The sequence below is a fragment of the Falco punctatus genome (genome assembly GCF_963210335.1).
Source record: "Falco punctatus genome assembly, chromosome: 2".
In the NCBI taxonomy this organism is placed as follows: domain Eukaryota; kingdom Metazoa; phylum Chordata; class Aves; order Falconiformes; family Falconidae; genus Falco; species Falco punctatus.
This window is the reverse complement of record NC_137581.1, coordinates 79,798,562-79,817,100: the sequence shown is the minus strand read 5'-3', so window position 1 is coordinate 79,817,100 and position 18,539 is coordinate 79,798,562. Positions and strand designations below refer to the sequence as shown.

At 39.6% G+C, this 18,539-nt stretch overlaps 1 protein-coding gene across 14 annotated transcripts in view; it reads right to left on the bottom strand.

Moving 5' to 3' along the window:
• Positions 1–18,539, bottom strand: part of SLC37A1 (solute carrier family 37 member 1) — a 42,043-nt gene that overhangs the window by 15,426 nt on the left and 8,078 nt on the right. For 13 of the 14 annotated variants that reach the window (XM_080376720.1, XM_080376731.1, XM_080376729.1 and 10 more), the window contains 8 exons: positions 17,539–17,617; positions 16,557–16,692; positions 14,973–15,049; positions 11,861–12,027; positions 11,074–11,111; positions 7,366–7,404; positions 5,259–5,342; positions 1,487–1,615 (listed from right to left, as the gene is read on the bottom strand). In XM_080376720.1, coding sequence (XP_080232846.1) covers positions 1,487–1,615; positions 5,259–5,342; positions 7,366–7,404; positions 11,074–11,111; positions 11,861–12,027; positions 14,973–15,049; positions 16,557–16,692; positions 17,539–17,617 — 749 coding nt within the window. The remainder of the gene's footprint in view (positions 1–1,486; positions 1,616–5,258; positions 5,343–7,365; positions 7,405–11,073; positions 11,112–11,860; positions 12,028–14,972; positions 15,050–16,556; positions 16,693–17,538; positions 17,618–18,539) is intronic. The other variant, XM_080376725.1, reaches the window with a different exon arrangement.

Here is an 18,539-nt window from a genome sequence, read left to right as displayed (position 1 = left end):
CTGTCTTCATATGAAACGCTTCCTAATGTCCAGTCTAAACCTTCCCTGGTGCAGCTTTGAACCATTCCCATACTGGCTATCACTGGATCCCCAGGAGAAGAGCTCATCACCTCCCTCTCCACTTCCCCTCCTCAGGAAGCTGTAGAGAGCAATGAGGTTGCCCCTCAGCCTCCTCTTCTCCAAACTAGACATGGCCACAGTCTTCAGCCACCCCTCACGGGACATCCCTCCCAGCCCTTCCACCAGTTTTGTTGCTCTCCTCTGGATGAATTCAAGGACCTTCACATCCTTCATAACGGTGGGGCCCAGAACTGCCCGCAGTGCTCCAGGTCAGGCCGCTGCAGCACTGAACGCGGGATAATCGCCTCCCTGACCGGCTGGTTATGCCGTGTTCAGGGCACCCCGGGGTGCCGTTTGCCCTCCTGGTGCCGGGGCACGCTGCTGGCTCACCCTGCGCCTGCTGCTGACCAGCACCCCCAGATCCCTCCCCGCGGGGCTGCCCCCAGCCCCCCCTCCCACCTTGTATTTGTGCCCAGCGTTACTGTCTTAGGTGCAGAATCCGGCATTTGGCCTTGTTAAATTTCATCCCATTAACCACAGCCCAGCGCTCCCATCTGTCTAGATCCCTCTGCAAGGCCTCTCGTCCCTCAAGAGAGTCAGTGGCACCTTCCAGCTCGGTATCGTCAGCAAAGATGCTGATGGTGCATTCAACTCCTGCAGCCAGATCCCTGATGAATGTATTGGTCAGGACCAGCTGTAGAACTGAGCCCTGAGGAACGGCGCTGGTGACCATCCATCAGCCAGGTGTAGCCCCATTCACTACAACCCTGTGAGCTCTGCTCTTCAGCCAGTTCTTCACCCAGCGCACCGTGAACCCGCTCATCCCACAGCTGGACAACTTGTCCAGATGGATGCTGTGAGGAACAGTGTCAAAAGCCTTACTAAAATCCAGAAAAACTACACCCACCACCTGGGTGACCTTATCACAGCAGGATATCAAATCAGTTCAATGGGATTTTCTTTCCCTTGGTGATCCCATGCTGCCCCCATGCTGACTGTGCCTGATGATGGAGTTATTCTTTAAACGTCTTTCAACAGTACCGAGTATAATCTCCATAATTTTTCCAGGAACTGGGGTTGGACTAGCAGTTCCCTGGGTCTTCCCCCCTGCCCTTTCTGTACACTGGAATACCGTCGTCGAGCTCCCAGTCAGCCCGGACCTCCCCAGACTCCCAAGACCTTTGGCAGATGATAGAGAGGGGTCGTGCCATAACGTCTGCGGGCTCCTTCAGCACTCTGGGGTGAATCCCATCCCGTCAGGCCTCACGGACTTGCGAGCATTCAGCCGATACAGCTGGCCCCTTACAATTTCAGCATCCACAAATGAAAAGTCACTGTTCCCACATCTAGAACTTCATGGGAAATATGAATTCTAAGGCAAAATTCAATTCTTAAAGGAACAGGCAAGAATAGCACGTGTACTCACTGGTATTCGCAAGGCCCCAAGGAAGCTGATGGCTGATGTCCCATGTCTACCTCCCCCAGTGACCACAGTGCTGGAGTTCAGTGACACGCTGCAATTTTCACTGTCAAGTAAATGCTGCATCTCTGGATCCTGAAATTTCCCCCAGCAAGACCATACAAAAAAAGAAAGGAATAATGCATCAAAACACATATCAAGGAATCAAATAATTCCAAAATATTTTTTAGACACTGTATCCATTTTATCACAGAAAGTTAAAGCCTTTAAAAATCTCTTGATTTGGATATACAGCGTATATAGAGTAGAGAGCATATACAGAATATCAGGTGAAGCATGCCTGGTTGCTTATGCCTGAGTGCATAAACTCTGTTATGGAATCAGTTTCTGTTCTATTGCAGAACAATTTCAAGTTGCAAAAACCACGTATTAGAGTACAATTCAATGCAATAAAACAATTTCCAGTCTCCCCATACCCCACCACATAAATGCAGTCTAATTAAAACTGACAGTCTACCGAGTACTGCAACACATTTATGTATAAAAGCATGTATTACCTTCTTTCTGCACAAATATTAAGTCCCTTTTTCAGACACTGTAACATCACCTTATCCACTGATTTAAATACAGGCCATCTTTCCAAGTGAATTATGGATACTGAGTGCTTTATGTTAAGAAATCACTTATTTTTTCATGTGTTGCATTTGAGCATTGCAATCCACAAATTATAAAAGCCTGGAGTTTACCCATACTACCTAAATTGTGAATTCTGAGTTCTTTTTTAGCACTAGGAAGGAATTTACTCTAATAATTCCACTGGCTGCTAAGAATACTTGTGCAACAAGTTATTGCTTAACAAAAACATGCCACCAAAGTCTAGCTGTGAGGATATCTTGCTATTTTTATCCATCAACCACAATGAAGTGAACTCTCAAAGTAGAACAGGAAATTTATATCTTACAGCTGTACACAGAAAAAAATATTTCAAGTATAAACAGTCCTCAGAACTTCTTTTCCAACTCGGAAAAAGTATGGGATGTATCTATCCTCACTTTCACCTGCTCACTGAGAAGCTTATTTAGCTGCATACTTTTACTAGCTATAGATCTATTTTACATACTGTTGTCTTTCTCCCAATTTGCATTCATTTGAATAAAGACTTAGTGAAGAATTAAGCCTCAAATACATATTTGTCTGTAGGTCAGTAAGGATATTATACCAGGCCACTCTGTTTCCAGTAGTTATTACAAAGATGGAAACGTTCTGATTAATATTTGGTAAGAGGACAGAGGAAGAAAGAAAAAAAAAAATCAAGTGCTGGACAAATTAATTTCTGCTATTTTATACTCAGTGATTCTAAATAAATTCTGTTCTTAAAAACTTTCATTTAGGAGAAGACACTAGGGAATAATGTGGGCACCTGAGCCCAGACATTTAGCATAATTTTAGAAGCTACCATGCAGCATCCAAAATATTTGTACAGGATTGGTAGATAGGATGCAGGATTTACAGGAGACCCTGCACTCTGATGAAACATTAACTAGAAGACAGAAAAAACATCTAGGAACGTCTGACATGGCACCATAAACCTATGTTATGGCACATGAGTCACTCCATCATAAGTACTCATCTTCTGAATTACTGGGGCAACTTCCAGATTTCAATGATTTTAACAGTAACAATTTAAACCATCAGCTATTAACACTTTAAGAAAAAAAGGGGGGGGTGGGTGGAAAAGAAGGGCTTAAACAGTGCATCTTAAGTGAGTATCTCCTGCACAATTTGCACAGCAAAATTAACCAGGATTGTCTGAGGTAATGCTGCTCATTTCTAAGACAGTTAGCTCTAGGCCTATTTAAGAAGAGTGGGTTAAACATTGAAGTGGATGTGACCAAGGTCCAAATAACTTATTTAGCAACTCATGCTGGAAACTTTTCTCAACAATATGGGATTTTTATGCTGCACATAGCTGAATGATAAATAAAAACAGCATTTGTGCTTGGCAGAAATAATATTGTTCAGCCTTGCCAGCTTGTCACACTCTGATTAGGCATATGGCACACTCTTGATCTCTGGGGAGGGATTCATTATCCCTCAATTTTGTGTAATTTTTAAGAGGCCAACCTTACATAAGCAGTAATGAACACACAGAGGTATTCAGGTCACACAGCAAAAACCACATTCTGCTTTCAATCACTGCATATCCTGAATATTTGCTTTCTTTTTACAGTCATTGAAGAGGTCACGGAAAAAAAAAAAAATCAGTAAAAGCTGCCATTCCAGTGTGGTTGGAGACCAGCTCATAAATGCAAAACATCTGCTGTTTGTACAGGCACAAAAGCTGACTGCAATAACCATCTCAGCACAACTGTAACACAACCACTGTAAAAAGGAAAGATACTCAACCCTACTTTGACAGGAAAAAGATTATCTTCTGTCACTGTCAGAAAATCAGGGGGTCTCAGATAGTGACAGACAAGGATTTTTAATTTTTTATTAATTTCTTTTTAACCCTTTTTAGGACTCCATATTACAAACATATAAGCCAGCTGGCAGGGTGGAGGCAGGGGGAGAACACTGACAGCATCACCAGCAAGTTCCCTCATGCTTTGTTGTCCGTGTTGTGCCTCTTCCCTGCTCACAAGGGACCACCAGCCAGTGTGAGAGGGGGTCCGTTTTCCTTGCCTACTTGCTATGCAGACTCTTTGCACAGGCTGAGAGTAGAGGTACTAGCAGAGCCAGGAGAGAAATTTTGGCTACTAATTTGCTGACTATATTTTTAGCTGTCCTCAGGACTTGTCTAAAGAGAACTGCTGATAATTCTTGTATCTTCTCTCCTTATCTTCCAGCCGGTTGTGAAACAATATTGCCAAAAGGTTTCTGGGCCGGAGAATGTTCTTGGGCAGCTCAAAATGAACATTAATAAACTCAGTTCTGAGGGGGTTTAGGCTGGACTGATCGAAAGAAAGAGTTAAAAGTTTTCTTATCAAATTATCAATATTTCAATCAAAATATCTATATTATCAAAAATGTCAAAATCTCTTCAACAACATTGATTATTATACCCTGTGAATGCTGATTATTATTTTATAGGCAAAGGATGAAAAGAACAGGAAGTTTCTATTTTCCTGTAAAAGTCTGAAAGAAGTTAAAAAGAAGACGTTATCATCTCAGGATATGACGTGACAAGTATACTGAATACAAATAAAAAATTTCAAATGGATATTTTCAGTTAATGTCCATCACAAGATAAAATGTCTTTCTGTTCACAAATGAACAAATCCAGAATTCAGTTTCCAGTGAGAATTACCAGCACTTACAGTTACAAGTTTTAAGCAAGATTTTTGTGAACAACTGCTCATATTTAGAACTCTCCATCTCCATGTATACTCTTGTAAGTACATACACCTATTACATTAAAAAGCAAGAGAAGGGAGACTGCAAGGTCAGGACAAACACAATATGAGTAGTTTAAAGACTTCAAATGGGCTATTTTTAAATATTGCGCAGTGCATTACTTTTGCTGGAATTGTATGAATATCACAAGATAAGACCAACTGAGTAAGCATGCTCTCCTACTCACCTCAGCTTGCAGTATTTATGTTAGATACTGCTTAGCTCCCTCATTTGAATTTTTCATTTGTGCATGAAGATGGAAGTAGATTTCAGCATCATAAAAGGAAGAGCAATCTTTACCAATAACAAATCTACTATAATTATTCCATGTGAGCTTTAAGAAGTTTTCTATACTATTTTACAACAATATGTTACATTTTACCTGAGGTTTGCTGGTTTCCTTAGCATTTAAAGTTGTCATCTGGACTCTGAATCGAGATGCACCATTCAGAAAGGTTTTAGAACTCTGAAAAACACAAAACAAAAAACCCCCATACTTCTGTTGCTTGTTTTTTAAAGGATTACGTTAGTGTCGGTCATTTCTCTGCAATAGAAGTCTTTGTGTATTGTAACATAAACATAACATAACCCCAAAGGGAGCATCTTTAATTTAATGACTGTATTTTGGGTTTCTAAAGTTCTTATGCAGACCTATGGCAACATACATAACATGCAGTCACAAATTTATTTGGAGGCTAACTTCACACTGGTTTTATATAGAAGCAGCACACTGAATTCAGAGCAGTCATGCCATTGTTAAAATCTTTAGCTGTTTTTTCCTTTACTGACATTGCAAACAATTTTTTTCATAAGCAGATAATCCTAATAGCAACTACATATGTTTATTTGTTTCAGGAAAACTTTGATTCTTCATTTCCCCGTCTCTTTAAGATAAAAGTTTTTCCCTTTAGCTTATTCTCACTATATTCTTCTAACCCAGAAATAGACTACGCTCTTGTGAGCAGGAGGGTTAATGAAGAGTCCGAGCATCTCCAGCATGCCCAGTACAAAAAGAGAGCTGACAAGCTGTATCTTCAGGCCTCAGACAGACCTGCTTTTTACGCGTACTTATGAGTGCATTAGTGTATCCAAAATGGCATTCATTGGAAAACATCATTGTGAGATCTTTGTCTAAAAAGATTTACCAGGGATATTAAGGTTTGTCCATCAAATTAAACATACAGCTCTGAAGCAGGTTTGCAGCTAGGTACCGACAAACTATTGTTAATACCACAAGAGGCACAGTGCACTCCTCAGGGATGAGATGTTTAAGTGTCTAATTGTACTCCGGACACCACATTAAGAAAACAAAATAAAACTAAAACCCCCAAACCCTGCCCCAAATAAACCACTGCTGCCCGCCCCCCCCCCCCCCCCCCCAACCCACTACCACAAATAAAAAAAGAATGTTCACCCTCACTGAACATTTTAATTCAAAATTAATCTCTAGGTAATTCTTCCCCAACGAAAATATAAGGGTATGTATTGCAGTATTCTTTAGACAAACTGCCATATATCAACCAAATCCTTCTAAAGAAGGCAAAACACTTCTGAGGATAAACTAAAGTATTTCTGCTGCTCAGTGCAGAGCTGAGGCACAAGCAGTCTTGGGCATGCATTCCCCAAAATAAACAAAAAACACTGAAAGCCCAAGGGTCTAATAAAACAGATTTTTAAATTTTATCTTACAGAAAATTAGGGTCTTGTCAAAAAAGTGTTTTACGATAACCTATGGGGAAGAAAATCCATTATGCAGAGACAAATTATCTATATCTCTATTCAGCAGCTCAGCAGAGAAAAAAATGAAAGACTTTTCCATTTCAGTGTCAAAAATAAGATCTGCTGCAGTAAGGAGGAAATGTCTGGGGAAAAGGACTAGACTGAGAGGCTGCACATTTAATACTTAAGACTTCTTTCTCCTTTTCTGAAGATAAAAACTGCAGCCTGGTATCTTTTAAGTGCACAAGCACTTTGCCACAGGAGTTTAACAGAACCAAGTTTCCTGGAAATGCAAAGTCAGGTTACAGAAAGTTCCTAGAACATAAAGACAGGTCTGTGTGAACATGCTGCAACTAACGTGTTTAGCTATAGCAAAAAAAGGTACAGGGAGAAAAGATGAGAAGCAATAAAACCAGTTCTAAATCATCACATTTCACAAACACCTTTAAAATCTACTCTAACTTTCATCATGAAAGTGCACTGTTGCTTAATAAAGTACACTGACTTCTCACTTGTGTTTGTCATGGGTATAGCATTTTGGAAAGTCACAGATTAAGCCTCCAATGCTAGCATTTACAAGTACTTTACTGTACTCAAATATTTGTTTTGAAACAAATTTCAGATTCATAAATCAGAGCCAAGGTGAAAACAAGAAAATGAAGCACAGCCCAAGAAGTTGGTGAATAAAGAATAAAACCTGCACATTCAAGGCTCTGCATCTTTCCCTCCATCTGGGCTTCTGGACAACTCATTTAAATCAGATTACTCACCACTACAAACTCTGTAGAAATACTGGGCTCACGATCATGCTGCAAATAAACAGTAGACTGCATTCATCCAAGATAGTGATAGCACAGAGAGATTAATCTGATCTATAAATCTTAATATAAATCTACCCTAAGTCCTTCCCTCACGTTCAGCATTTATTTTAGTCGTGCTTAAATTTAACTGGCCTCATTTTTCCACGATGAGGTTTGGCTTTTGGCACCAGCTAGCAGAGCTGCCTGCACCAAGACACCTGCCCAAAGTGACCTACTACAGCCTTATGAGCAAAGCAAGCATGTATGGTTTTTTAGTGTCTTAGAAAAAACATTTCTAATTATTTGAAAAAACACACAGGTTGTTCAGGTTGTCATTGAAATGACTGAGCAAAAAAGGACAACTAGTATTTCATGCCTGCCGGCAAATTCTACCCCTTGTACAACATGGCTGAAATTTTTTGTTCCCAGTAATAACACAGTCTACTTGTGTTATGATTGTCTATTGTGTTATGAAAGGTCTATAAACCTTTCCTTGATTTGCAATCATTTTACTTTAAAGTCAAACATTGTCAGTACCACATCTGCATTTGTAGAAGATCTTCTTGAACTTCTATTTTTACCTTATTAATTTCCTTAACTTCTAAAACCACCCTCCCCGCAGTGAACAGCAGCTGTGAGACTTATTCACTAAGGATTTAGAATCCATTGTACTTTGCAGACCACACAGGTCTGAAGAGAGGTATTTGAGCAACCCAAATGGCATACGGCTTCCCAAGACAATGGCAAATCTTGATCTGAGGAGGGTGGGAAGCCCATCTATAAACCTCCTGCAAGACAAACCTTCTCCCTTCCACAAGCAGATGTGGATATATGGAATAGGGAACTAAGAAGTGATGCCTTTTGCCATGGAGAGCAAGATTTCCAGAGCAAGAGAAGGTCAAATGCATCCCTACACAACGAGACTACACCTGGAGCAGTGATCTTGATCTAGAGAAGAATCTAGAGAAGATTAGGTCAAACAGTAGCCTTTTTCTGGACTGGGGGAAAGGGTGTTGAATGGAAGGGGAAAACAGCTCCGAAAATACCAAATTTTTGTTAACAGTATCATGGCAAGTAGATATTGAATGTCTAATTTTTTCCATACTGGCTCCTTGTAAGATATGAGCAACATACTGTGCAGAACTCTTTAGTTATGCTTTCCAGTAAGTGTTTGAAACAAATAACAAACATTTTACTTCCATAAAGCTTAACAGCAAGTTCTGTAAACATTATGCTCTAGGTATTATAAACAGCAGCTGAAATGTTCATGGGAGCATTTCTAAACTAAGTAAAATCTATGGGAAAAAAATACCTCCTGTTAGGAGTCTTTAAGAGTCAAAATATTCTCATACTTGACAGAAGTTACCTTTAAGAAATGAAAGAGAATTAAGTGAAAAATACAGAGCACATTGTAAGCACACCTTATCTCACAATAACAGACTAGAACAGGAATTCCACAGACCATTAAAAGCATTCAGTAGCTTCATCAGGAGTACTTCATATGAGGAGAAAAAAATCCATTAACTGGTAAAGAAGAGATAAAACAGACCAGAAAAGCGGTCTTCAGTTACTATTCAAGAAAAAGAGAGCATTTAAAATTTTAAGAAGCCATCTATCTGAAACTATTGGGTGGGTGGTAAAAAAACAGCAATCATCCCCATACAATCTACCTGCAAGACTTGCAACTAAAATTTATAGTTCATGTACACCTACATGTGCAGACATCTCCAGGTATAACCCCCTAGCACTGGAAAATATATGTGGGATTCCCTTGGGACCTTCCCTCTGACACTTTCTGCAATAGCTCTGATTTGCCCTCACATACAGGAAACCTTAAAGACCAACCAAATCCTACTACTCTTCCACAGAACTAGTTGAAAATGTGGTGAACCTGATTGCCCACAGGTCTATGGGAACCAAAGGAGAAAGAGCTAAGAGCAACAAGCTGATCCAGGTTTTGGTTAGAGACAAACAGGTACCAGAGTCTTACAGAACACGAAACAGAGAGGAACCTGCAAACACACTCCTAAACAAAACTGGGCTACAAATGACATTCTGTTACAAGAAGTTATACACATCCACATCTAGTCTTCCTAATGTTCTTTATTTTTTTCCCTTTCCTTGCTTTTTCTTTTTCTCTCCTTCTGTTTGGATTGCCTTCCTCCTTTTGGGTCATAGCTACATGAGGCAAAAATGGAATCATTTTCTCACATAGTAGCTAAAGCTTTCTAAGGCATATCTTTTTACCACTGACATGGCTTTCTACTTTACTTAATTCTGAGTACATAAAATGTCTTATGAATTTTTGTTTCAGAAGTGCTGGGCAAACATCTTGATACCTGAGCTTAAAGACTTCTAACCTACTTTTAAAGTAGTGTTTGAACAACTCTATACAAATAACACAAAACTTTCCTTATAGAAACAATTTTAAAATTTATGAGTTTTGCTGCCACAATGGCACAAGGAAGTATATATGCAAAGTTCAGCAGCTCAAAGAAAGCTTAGACATTTGCACACACAAACACTTCAACCCTGTTTCAACAATGCCTTAAGCAGTCAATCTCTGCTGATGGATTTTCAAACTCGAGTCGAGTCAGATTTTCCCTTGTGATCCAGGCAGTGTGTCCCACAGTTTGTGTGTGATAGCATGTTTACAGCTAAAGTGAAGTTCACTTGACAAAATAGCAAGATCCACTGCCTTGATGCCAGTAAAATGTGATCCATGCATTCTAAAAACACTGTATATTAAAAAAAATCATCTATGTATAATCAGCACCTCCATCCCTGAAGACTTGAAAATTTGACAGGCAAACCCTAAGCAATTTGATTCTCTGTCAAACTTAGACCTACTACAGAGTGTAGGACCATACAATGTCCAGAGGTCCCGCCCCTTTCAAGTTAAATTATTCTACGATGCCACAAAAACTGAAGCGTTGATTCATCATGTGACCCATACCTCTAAGCACAGATTATTTCTCTCTCCTTTTCGCAGCTCTTTAATGTCAGTTTTGGTTAAATAAAGGCCGTATTATATCATGATTAAACTCACGATCACAGACTGACTGTTACAATCTCTTCACCTCAGGTTTATATCCGTCCCATGCTTCCTCTCTTCCCTAGCCATGTGCTTCTATTGTTCTTCCCTCTATCAAAAGAAACATCCCACCTTCCATCCCCAAGCCCATAGATGAATGGTTCGTTGACACTACATCACAAAAAGGCTGTTTGCTCTTTCTGCAGTGCCTAATACAGGGTTCTCAAACAGTGACACAATTCACAGGGCATGGTTTGCAGCTATCTCATTATACCATACCTAAGCAAGGAAGGTAACAGGCAGGAGATAAGTCAAAATGCTCTGAAGATCCCCAGGAAGACTGAAGGAAAGCAAGAAAACTCAAAAAAAAGATGAACAGTTTTTACTTGATTTGCTGTAGTAAGAGCAACTATTCCAAAACTTTAGTTAAAACAAACTCATTCACCTCTTGATTCACATTGCTTTGATAGAAAGTAAGCTACTAGTCCACCAGTGAAGCACAGAAGACCAATCTTTCCCTCAAGTACAGGGTCAGTTACAACAGCCTGACATGAAAGGGCCACACAGATTATCTGAATTCCAGAACTATCATAATAAATGTGTATTAGGAGGCAAAAACCAAAATAGAAAAAGCATTCACTTACGCTGGATGGTGTGCAGGAGCAACTTATATCCTTAGGATCTGAAATACAATACCACACATAGTTAATAGTGAAAACAAGCATAATGAACATAATTTAAAACACCAGTAGTGTAATTTACCAACAATAAACCAACAGAACAACTAACACAGAAGTAGTCCTGTTAGAAATGTGTAACTGTAGCTTCAGAGAAAAACAAAAGGGTGCTTCATGGTACCCTTCCCATCCCATGACCACATTAAGTGCTATTCTGGCAGTCCAGCCCACTACAGCATTCTAGTCACATCTGCAGAACTTTTTACTTCCTGAGATGGGACAGGTACAGTAAAATAAGCATTTATACTAATATTTCTGAGTCTACACAGGGACAAGATGGGGCATTCCTGTTTTATTTCTAATTTAAAGTACAAAACTTGCTCTATCAGCTGACTTCTGTATTTCATGGCACTGAATATGAATAGCATGGGTTGAACAGTAGCACAGACATATACACTGCAGCCAGGTGGGCTAAGATAGACTTGAACAATTTACAAAGACAGGGAACTAACAACGGTGCAGTGGGCTGAATTCTGTAGTTTTACTCTCCCAGGTATGCCAGAGTCTGAGTGTATAAACTCTTTAGACATACACAGGTTCTTCTCTATCTAGTGTTCTAGGAAGAAGTTCTTTAACTATTGGCACAGCTTGAGGAATATACTTCACACTGGGTCATTTTGCTTAAACAGCTGGTGTTCCTCACCCATAATGAACTATCTCGCCCATAATGGTTCTATCTCATTAAAGCACTTACGTTCAATAAGAAACAGGAAACAAACAATCCCCATCACAGCAATGATAACACCAGGCATCACGAAGGACAGACCCCAGCATGTAGACACCCAATAAGCAGCAATTAAGGATCCCAAGATATTTCCCACTGAAGTGTGTGAATTCCAGATTCCCATGATCAATCCTCTCCTGCATTTAAAACAAACACACAAACATTTCTTACTACTCCAACTATAAGCATTACTATCTTGAGAAAACTGTATCAAAAATGACTGTTCACCTGTGATGTTCATGAAATATTTGCTGTTCTTTAAATGATCACTTTTTATGCTAGTCTTTCATCTGGCAATTTCAAGGCACCTAAATATTAATAGAAATGTTCTAAATACTTCTCTGTGTGTGACAGAACTCATCCTGCATTTAATGGTATCACTAGGGCTTGCCTATTTCCAGGTAAGAGTTTCTTTGATAAAAAGAAGTATGCAGATATTGAGTAGTATGTGTATGCCAAGTCTGACACTTCTGGGAATGCAAGTCCTCCTGCAGACATGCTGCACCCATAAGCTAACGCTTTCAGGGTATGTAAGACTTATCATGCAGAAGAAAACAATCTGTACAGGACAGGTAGAGCAAATCCAGTATTTTCTGATTACATTCTGGATTTGCTAGGCACTAGTAGAAGGTAACACCTGCACAAGCTTTGCTGAAAGCTACATCAAACTGCTGTCTTCCTGGAAATCCCAGATTAGAGCTGCTGCAGAATAGCTCCAGCTGAGCCACTGTAAACCACAAAAGTCCTACTGAAGTCATGACAATTAGCAGGTTTGGGTTTTTTCCTTGTAAGTCATAGGAAAACTGCTTTGCCCTCAGCAGGGGTTTACCTGAAGCACCCTAATTTGAACTAAATCAAATCTTCCTTTGGCTGAAGACAAGATCTAAAGGGTCTGCTCATGTTTCACAGAATTTGTAGCAAAAAACCTCCAAGAACTGGATCACTGACATTCAAACCAGAGTCCTGTCCACCGGTCCACTATGCAGCCTCCTAAAAACTAAAGGCTGTTGCTTTTGCACAAAGCAAAATCTGAATAAACGTATCTGTTTTGCACACACTTGCCAGTTTTGTTCAGTATTGTATGACTGTTATCATTCTCTGCATAGAACCATAGAATCATTTAGTTTGGAAAAGACCTTTAGATTATCAAGTCCAACAATTAACCCTGGACTGCCAAGTCCACCACTAAACCATGTCCCTGAGTGACACATCTATGCATTTTTTAACCACCTCCAGGGATGGCGATTCCACCACCTCCCTGAGCAGCCCATTCCAATGCTTGACAGCCCTTTCAGTGAAGAAATTTTTTGTAATACCCAATCTAAACCTCCCCTGGTGTAACTTGAAGCCATCTCCTCTTATTCTGTTGCTTGTTACTTGGGAGAGGAGACTGACACCCACCTTGCTACAACATCCTTTCAGATAGTTGTAGAGACCAGTAATGTCCTCCCCTGAGTCTTCTCCTCTCCAGGCTCAACTACCCCCATTTCCTTCAGATTATCCTCACAAGGCTTGTGCTCCAGACCCTTCAGCAGCTTCACTGCCCTTCTCCGCACCTGTTCCAGCACCTCAATGCCCCTCTTGCAGTGAGGGGCCCAAAACTGCACACGGTATTCAAGGTGCAGCCTCACCAGTGCTGTGTACAGGGGGACGATCACTTCCCTTGTCCTGCTGGCCACACTTTTAGACACAAGCCAGGATGCTGTTGGCCTTTTTGGCCACCTGAGCACACTGATGCCTCACGTTCAGCAGGTTGTCAACCAACATCCCCAGGTCCTTTTCCACTTGGGCAGCTTTCCAGCCACTCTTCCCCAAGCCTGTAGCGCTGCGTGGGGTTGTTGTGACCCAAGTGCAGGACCCAGCACTTCTCCCTGTTGAAACTCATACAATTGGCCTTGGCCCACTGGTCTAGCCTAGCCAGATCCCTCTGCAGGGCCTTCATACACTCAAGCAGATCAACACTCCCCCTCAACTTGGTGGTGTTTGCAAATTTACTGAGGGTGCACTCGATCCCCTCATCCAGATTGTCAATAAAGATAATAAACAGGACCAGCCCCCAGTACTGAGCCCAGGGGAACACCACGTGTGACCAGTCACCAGTTGGACAAAACTCCATTCACCACCACTGCTTGGGCTCAGCTGTCCAGTCAGCTTTTTACACAGTGTAAAATACACCATAAGCAGCCAGAAATGTTGCTGAATGTTCCATTTTGCAACATTCACCTAAAAGGTAGCAGCAACTATGGAAAACTAGTTTGAGCCTATTACTTCTTAGCTATCCTGTGATTTTATACAGAAAGCATATACATAATTTTTATATGTCCTTCTTTTGAACTGATTGACAATAATGTTCATTCAATGTTATGTATCTAGAATGGATGGCACTACAGTAGCATTACTATATGCTACATGCACCAACCATTATTAAAGCAAATGGATTTAGCATGCAACTCTTGCAAAATTCATGGAAAAATCCTGTATGGTATGACAAAATAAATGTTATGAGTGATCTCTATGCAGTATTAAGGGAAAAAAAAAAGAGAGATGATTTAAAGTGACAAAGAGAAAGATTAAATCAGTTGGCAGATGTATTTTCTTTTTTAATTACATTTTCAAATTTTTAAATTTTTTTTGTGTGTTAGAAAAAAGACAATAGACAAAAAGATACTTCTAGAGTTACACCCAGACAGCTGCTTTGAAACACAAATGAAAACAAAGGAAATTCCATATTAAAATGGCATAACAACAGCCTTTATTAAAAGTGGGTTTAGATTGTTAGCATTTGCAAGAATTATTCTTAATTCAATTCTGAAATATTTCATCTGAAAAATTAAGCATCACACTAAAGTGCTACCACAGAACACTGTTTTGACATGAGGGAGAATATTTCAAACCAATGTATAAACTACTAATCAGTGTAACAAATGGAACTCCTCTCAAAGATCTACCTAACTGCTTGTTTCATCCCCCAAAAAATACTGAAGGAAAAAAAAAAAAAAAGATATTTACATTGACTATATCATATTACAGCCCAGAATGTATTGATTTGTACTTCCAAAACTTTGGATTGCATATTATTTACCTTCCTTTTCCAAACCAGTTGCCAATACATGTAACGACACTCGGCCAGCCAGTAGTTTGCACCAACCCATTAGCTATCTGAAAGTATATAAAAATAATAATAAATAAACATACCCTATAATAAATCAGGTTCCTACACAATTCCTGCCAAGTGCTGCATAGGGAAGAGGAAGCCTACACAAATGCTTTGAATCTAGAAATTGAGCAGGGGGTTTTGAAAGCGTTATTTTGCAAGAATAAACAATTGATGATGTTTTGTGGAGATTCTTCCCTCTGCCTACATCTCTCTAATTATTTTATGACTTAAACCACAAAAGATTGTAATTCAATCACATGCTTACCAAAATCACATGGCACTGAACTGAACAGAGAAATTAACCGCCTACACTTAAACAGAAGCATATTTGAACATACAGCAAAGCATGTTTGCAATCAAACAAAGCAGAAAAAAAATTAGGTGACTGGGTAAGTTTGAACATTAACTTTAAAATGCTTAACAGACACCTGTAAATAAACTGAGAGGAGAAACTTATTGTATTCAGGCTGAAGTAAGAACTATTTCACCCTTCATGTTGCACAGACCATAATGCTAACTCATCTCAACTCCTAAAACACTCCCTAGCTAGAACTACATATTAACACAAAGATCACAATAAAATAATTCACATGTACAATGAGCATTTGAACATAAAATGAAACAACCTCGCTCTACCCAGCAAAAACCAATCAGGCTTGTGGCGTGAGACCACCCTTGGTACTACAGGACCCACTGACCACACAACGCAGTGCAGCATTGGTAGAGATAGATAGTTTATCCCTACAGGAGCCAGCTCCTGTCTTAGAAACAGGTAAGAAGCCAAGAGCACTGCAGCAGCGACATAGTTAAATGGATGATGTGGTGAAATGGTTATAAATGCTTGCAGTACCCAAGTTAGTATCACTGCATGCCATGTTGCACAATGCCAATCAAATGTGCCAGCAGTGAAAGCGCTACTGCAGTAACACAAAGGAGCAGTGCAAGGTGCAGACCTGTCCAAAATGACTCAGAAGTGCTAACAATATCTTGGTTCTGACCTAAATTCCATTTTAGGTCAACAGTAAATATTCTTGTGACACCTGATTAGATCTACAAGTGCTCTGAAAAATCCCACACAATGAATCTTGTTACAGAAGCTGCCTGTTCTCAGCCACACCAACGTGGGAGACTGTTCGTTAGCAGTATAAATGTAATTTTCCTGCAGAGAAAGCCAGGGTGCATCACTCAGGTCTTGGCAGACTGACAAAAGTAAATAATTTGTTTTAAAACTTGCCCACATTTAAGCTTGCAAGGATTTGATCACTGACTTGACACAGACTGAAACACTTTAATTTGCTTTCAAAGATTTCTTCCACTAGAAAGAACATTTTTCAAAAATAAGCCTGGGGCTATCCACTCTATCATTTCTGCCTGTCATCAACAACAATGTATGCCAGCATTTACAGCCTCCCATCCAACCACTAATCACTGTTCACAACTGAAAAACTCCAATAAAACACTAAACAGCACCATAGAAATTCAAGAGTATCTAAATAACATCATGCATACCTGGGCCATTATGTAAAACCACAGATTATGTATATTATAGAAATAACCCAATCCAAACATCGCAGTGAAGAGTCCGCTAGCAAGCATCCCAACTGTCAGATAGTACCGGATAGGTAGCCGTTCTCCTATTATTCCACTTGGAACATGGAAGAAAATAAAAAGAAAAGCAGTAATTAAAAATTACATCATACCCCAGCCTTCACAAATAAAGAATATTTTGTGTTTACTTCTGGTTGAGGAGAAACTTACGCTGGTAAATGCTGTTGTTCTTCACAGCAGCAAATGAGCAATTTTTAGCACTCAACAGAAAAAAAACAGCAAACATTTCATGTTCGCTAATTGCCAAATACCAACATCTGCACAACTATCTTCCAGGGAGATACTCACCCGGAGCGCATTGGAAGTCATTTACTTACAGAGTCATTTTCTAAATGATCCATAAGGTGGGACAAGTCTCCAGCCATTTAAAGTGAGACTTGTGTCCCTTGCTAATGATTCTAGTTATGAAGGTTCTGGTTTTAGTCAGTAAAAAGAAGCATCTCCAAAGAGCAGCTAATACTGCACATTTTAAGATTGGTTTGGTATTATTTTTTTTAGGAGGTGTCTGCTTCTGTCCTTTGACTATAGGGAAAGCCAGGACAATCACTTTAGGCTACTTCTGGAATATATCTGTCCTCAAACTTTATCATCCAACTTGCAGAATATATTCCTTCACATTCCATATGAAGAAAAGACTGACTAGATTGCAAGTCAGAAAGCATTCTTGCACAAAGCAGTCAGGATGAGTGCAGCTAAGAAGCTTTCTATACACCAACAGGAATGGTACCACTGGGGACTCAGGATGATGATGTTTTTTCCTCAATAACCAAGTTCTTACTCTCTTCACCAGAAACTGCAGTAGGAAAGGACATTATCTTAGAAGCAGTGCAGCTCCACAAATTAACAGGAAAAGACAAAGCAGGTTTCCAAGAGCGCAGTTTACCTTAAATACATTCCAACTGCATATGCACACAAAAATGAGTAATCCAGTGCTCCCAGTAACTGTTTGTAGTTGTTCTTATCTAAGAATAATTTTCAAAACAAATTATCAGTTAAAGGTACCAATAACTTCCCAACCATTTTTGCATATGACAAGAAAAATGTTAGTGAATGTGCACTGACATTTAATTTTCAATAGGCACTTTTAGACACAAGCATGCATTTTGCAAAATATTTTATTTAATCAAAACAACAACCACTACAACTGACTCTTCTGCCTGTAACATATTAGTAAAATCTTGGTAGACCCATTTGAAAGTCTACCTTATTTAAATTATCATTTGAAAGAGAACATCAGTTATTAGCAACTTTTTGTTGTTAAATTTAATAATTAATAAAAAATAACCTTTTCTTATAGGTCCTTAGAGAAAAGAAGACCCAAATTTTAACGGTCTTTTATTAGAAGTGGAAAGATGTGTTGCAAAAGTGTGAGGTCCTAACTGTCGAAATGGCTAAAAAGCCCCATCATCATATAGGCTTTTAAGGAATCAACTTAATATATCTTTTTTTAAATGGTTGAAGCCTTTTGAATTTCATTTTCCAACTAGCTACTCATAAGGCATAGAGATAGAAGTCTTGTTTAATGAAAAAACAGGATTCTGCTCTGTACAGCAAATTACCATAATCACAGCTAAATAGGACTTGCAGTCAGGATGGAGGGAGCAGGGACTCCACCCAGATAGAAACACCAAGTTTAGTCTCAAGGGACCTGAGCTCATACGAAGAAAGACAGTTTGTGTATTTGCAAGGACCCACAATTCCCATTGACTTTGAGAATAAAGTCACAGTTATGAAAGCATTCCTTCTTCCAGTGTTACTCCCAGCTTGCCAGCTATGTCGCCTGAAAAAGAGCTGAAAGAACAAGTCTAGAGTGCCATTCCAAAGGGGTAGCTTTGCAATAACCTGTGCAGCGTATTCATGGAAAAAGGAGGACACTGGAGCTCA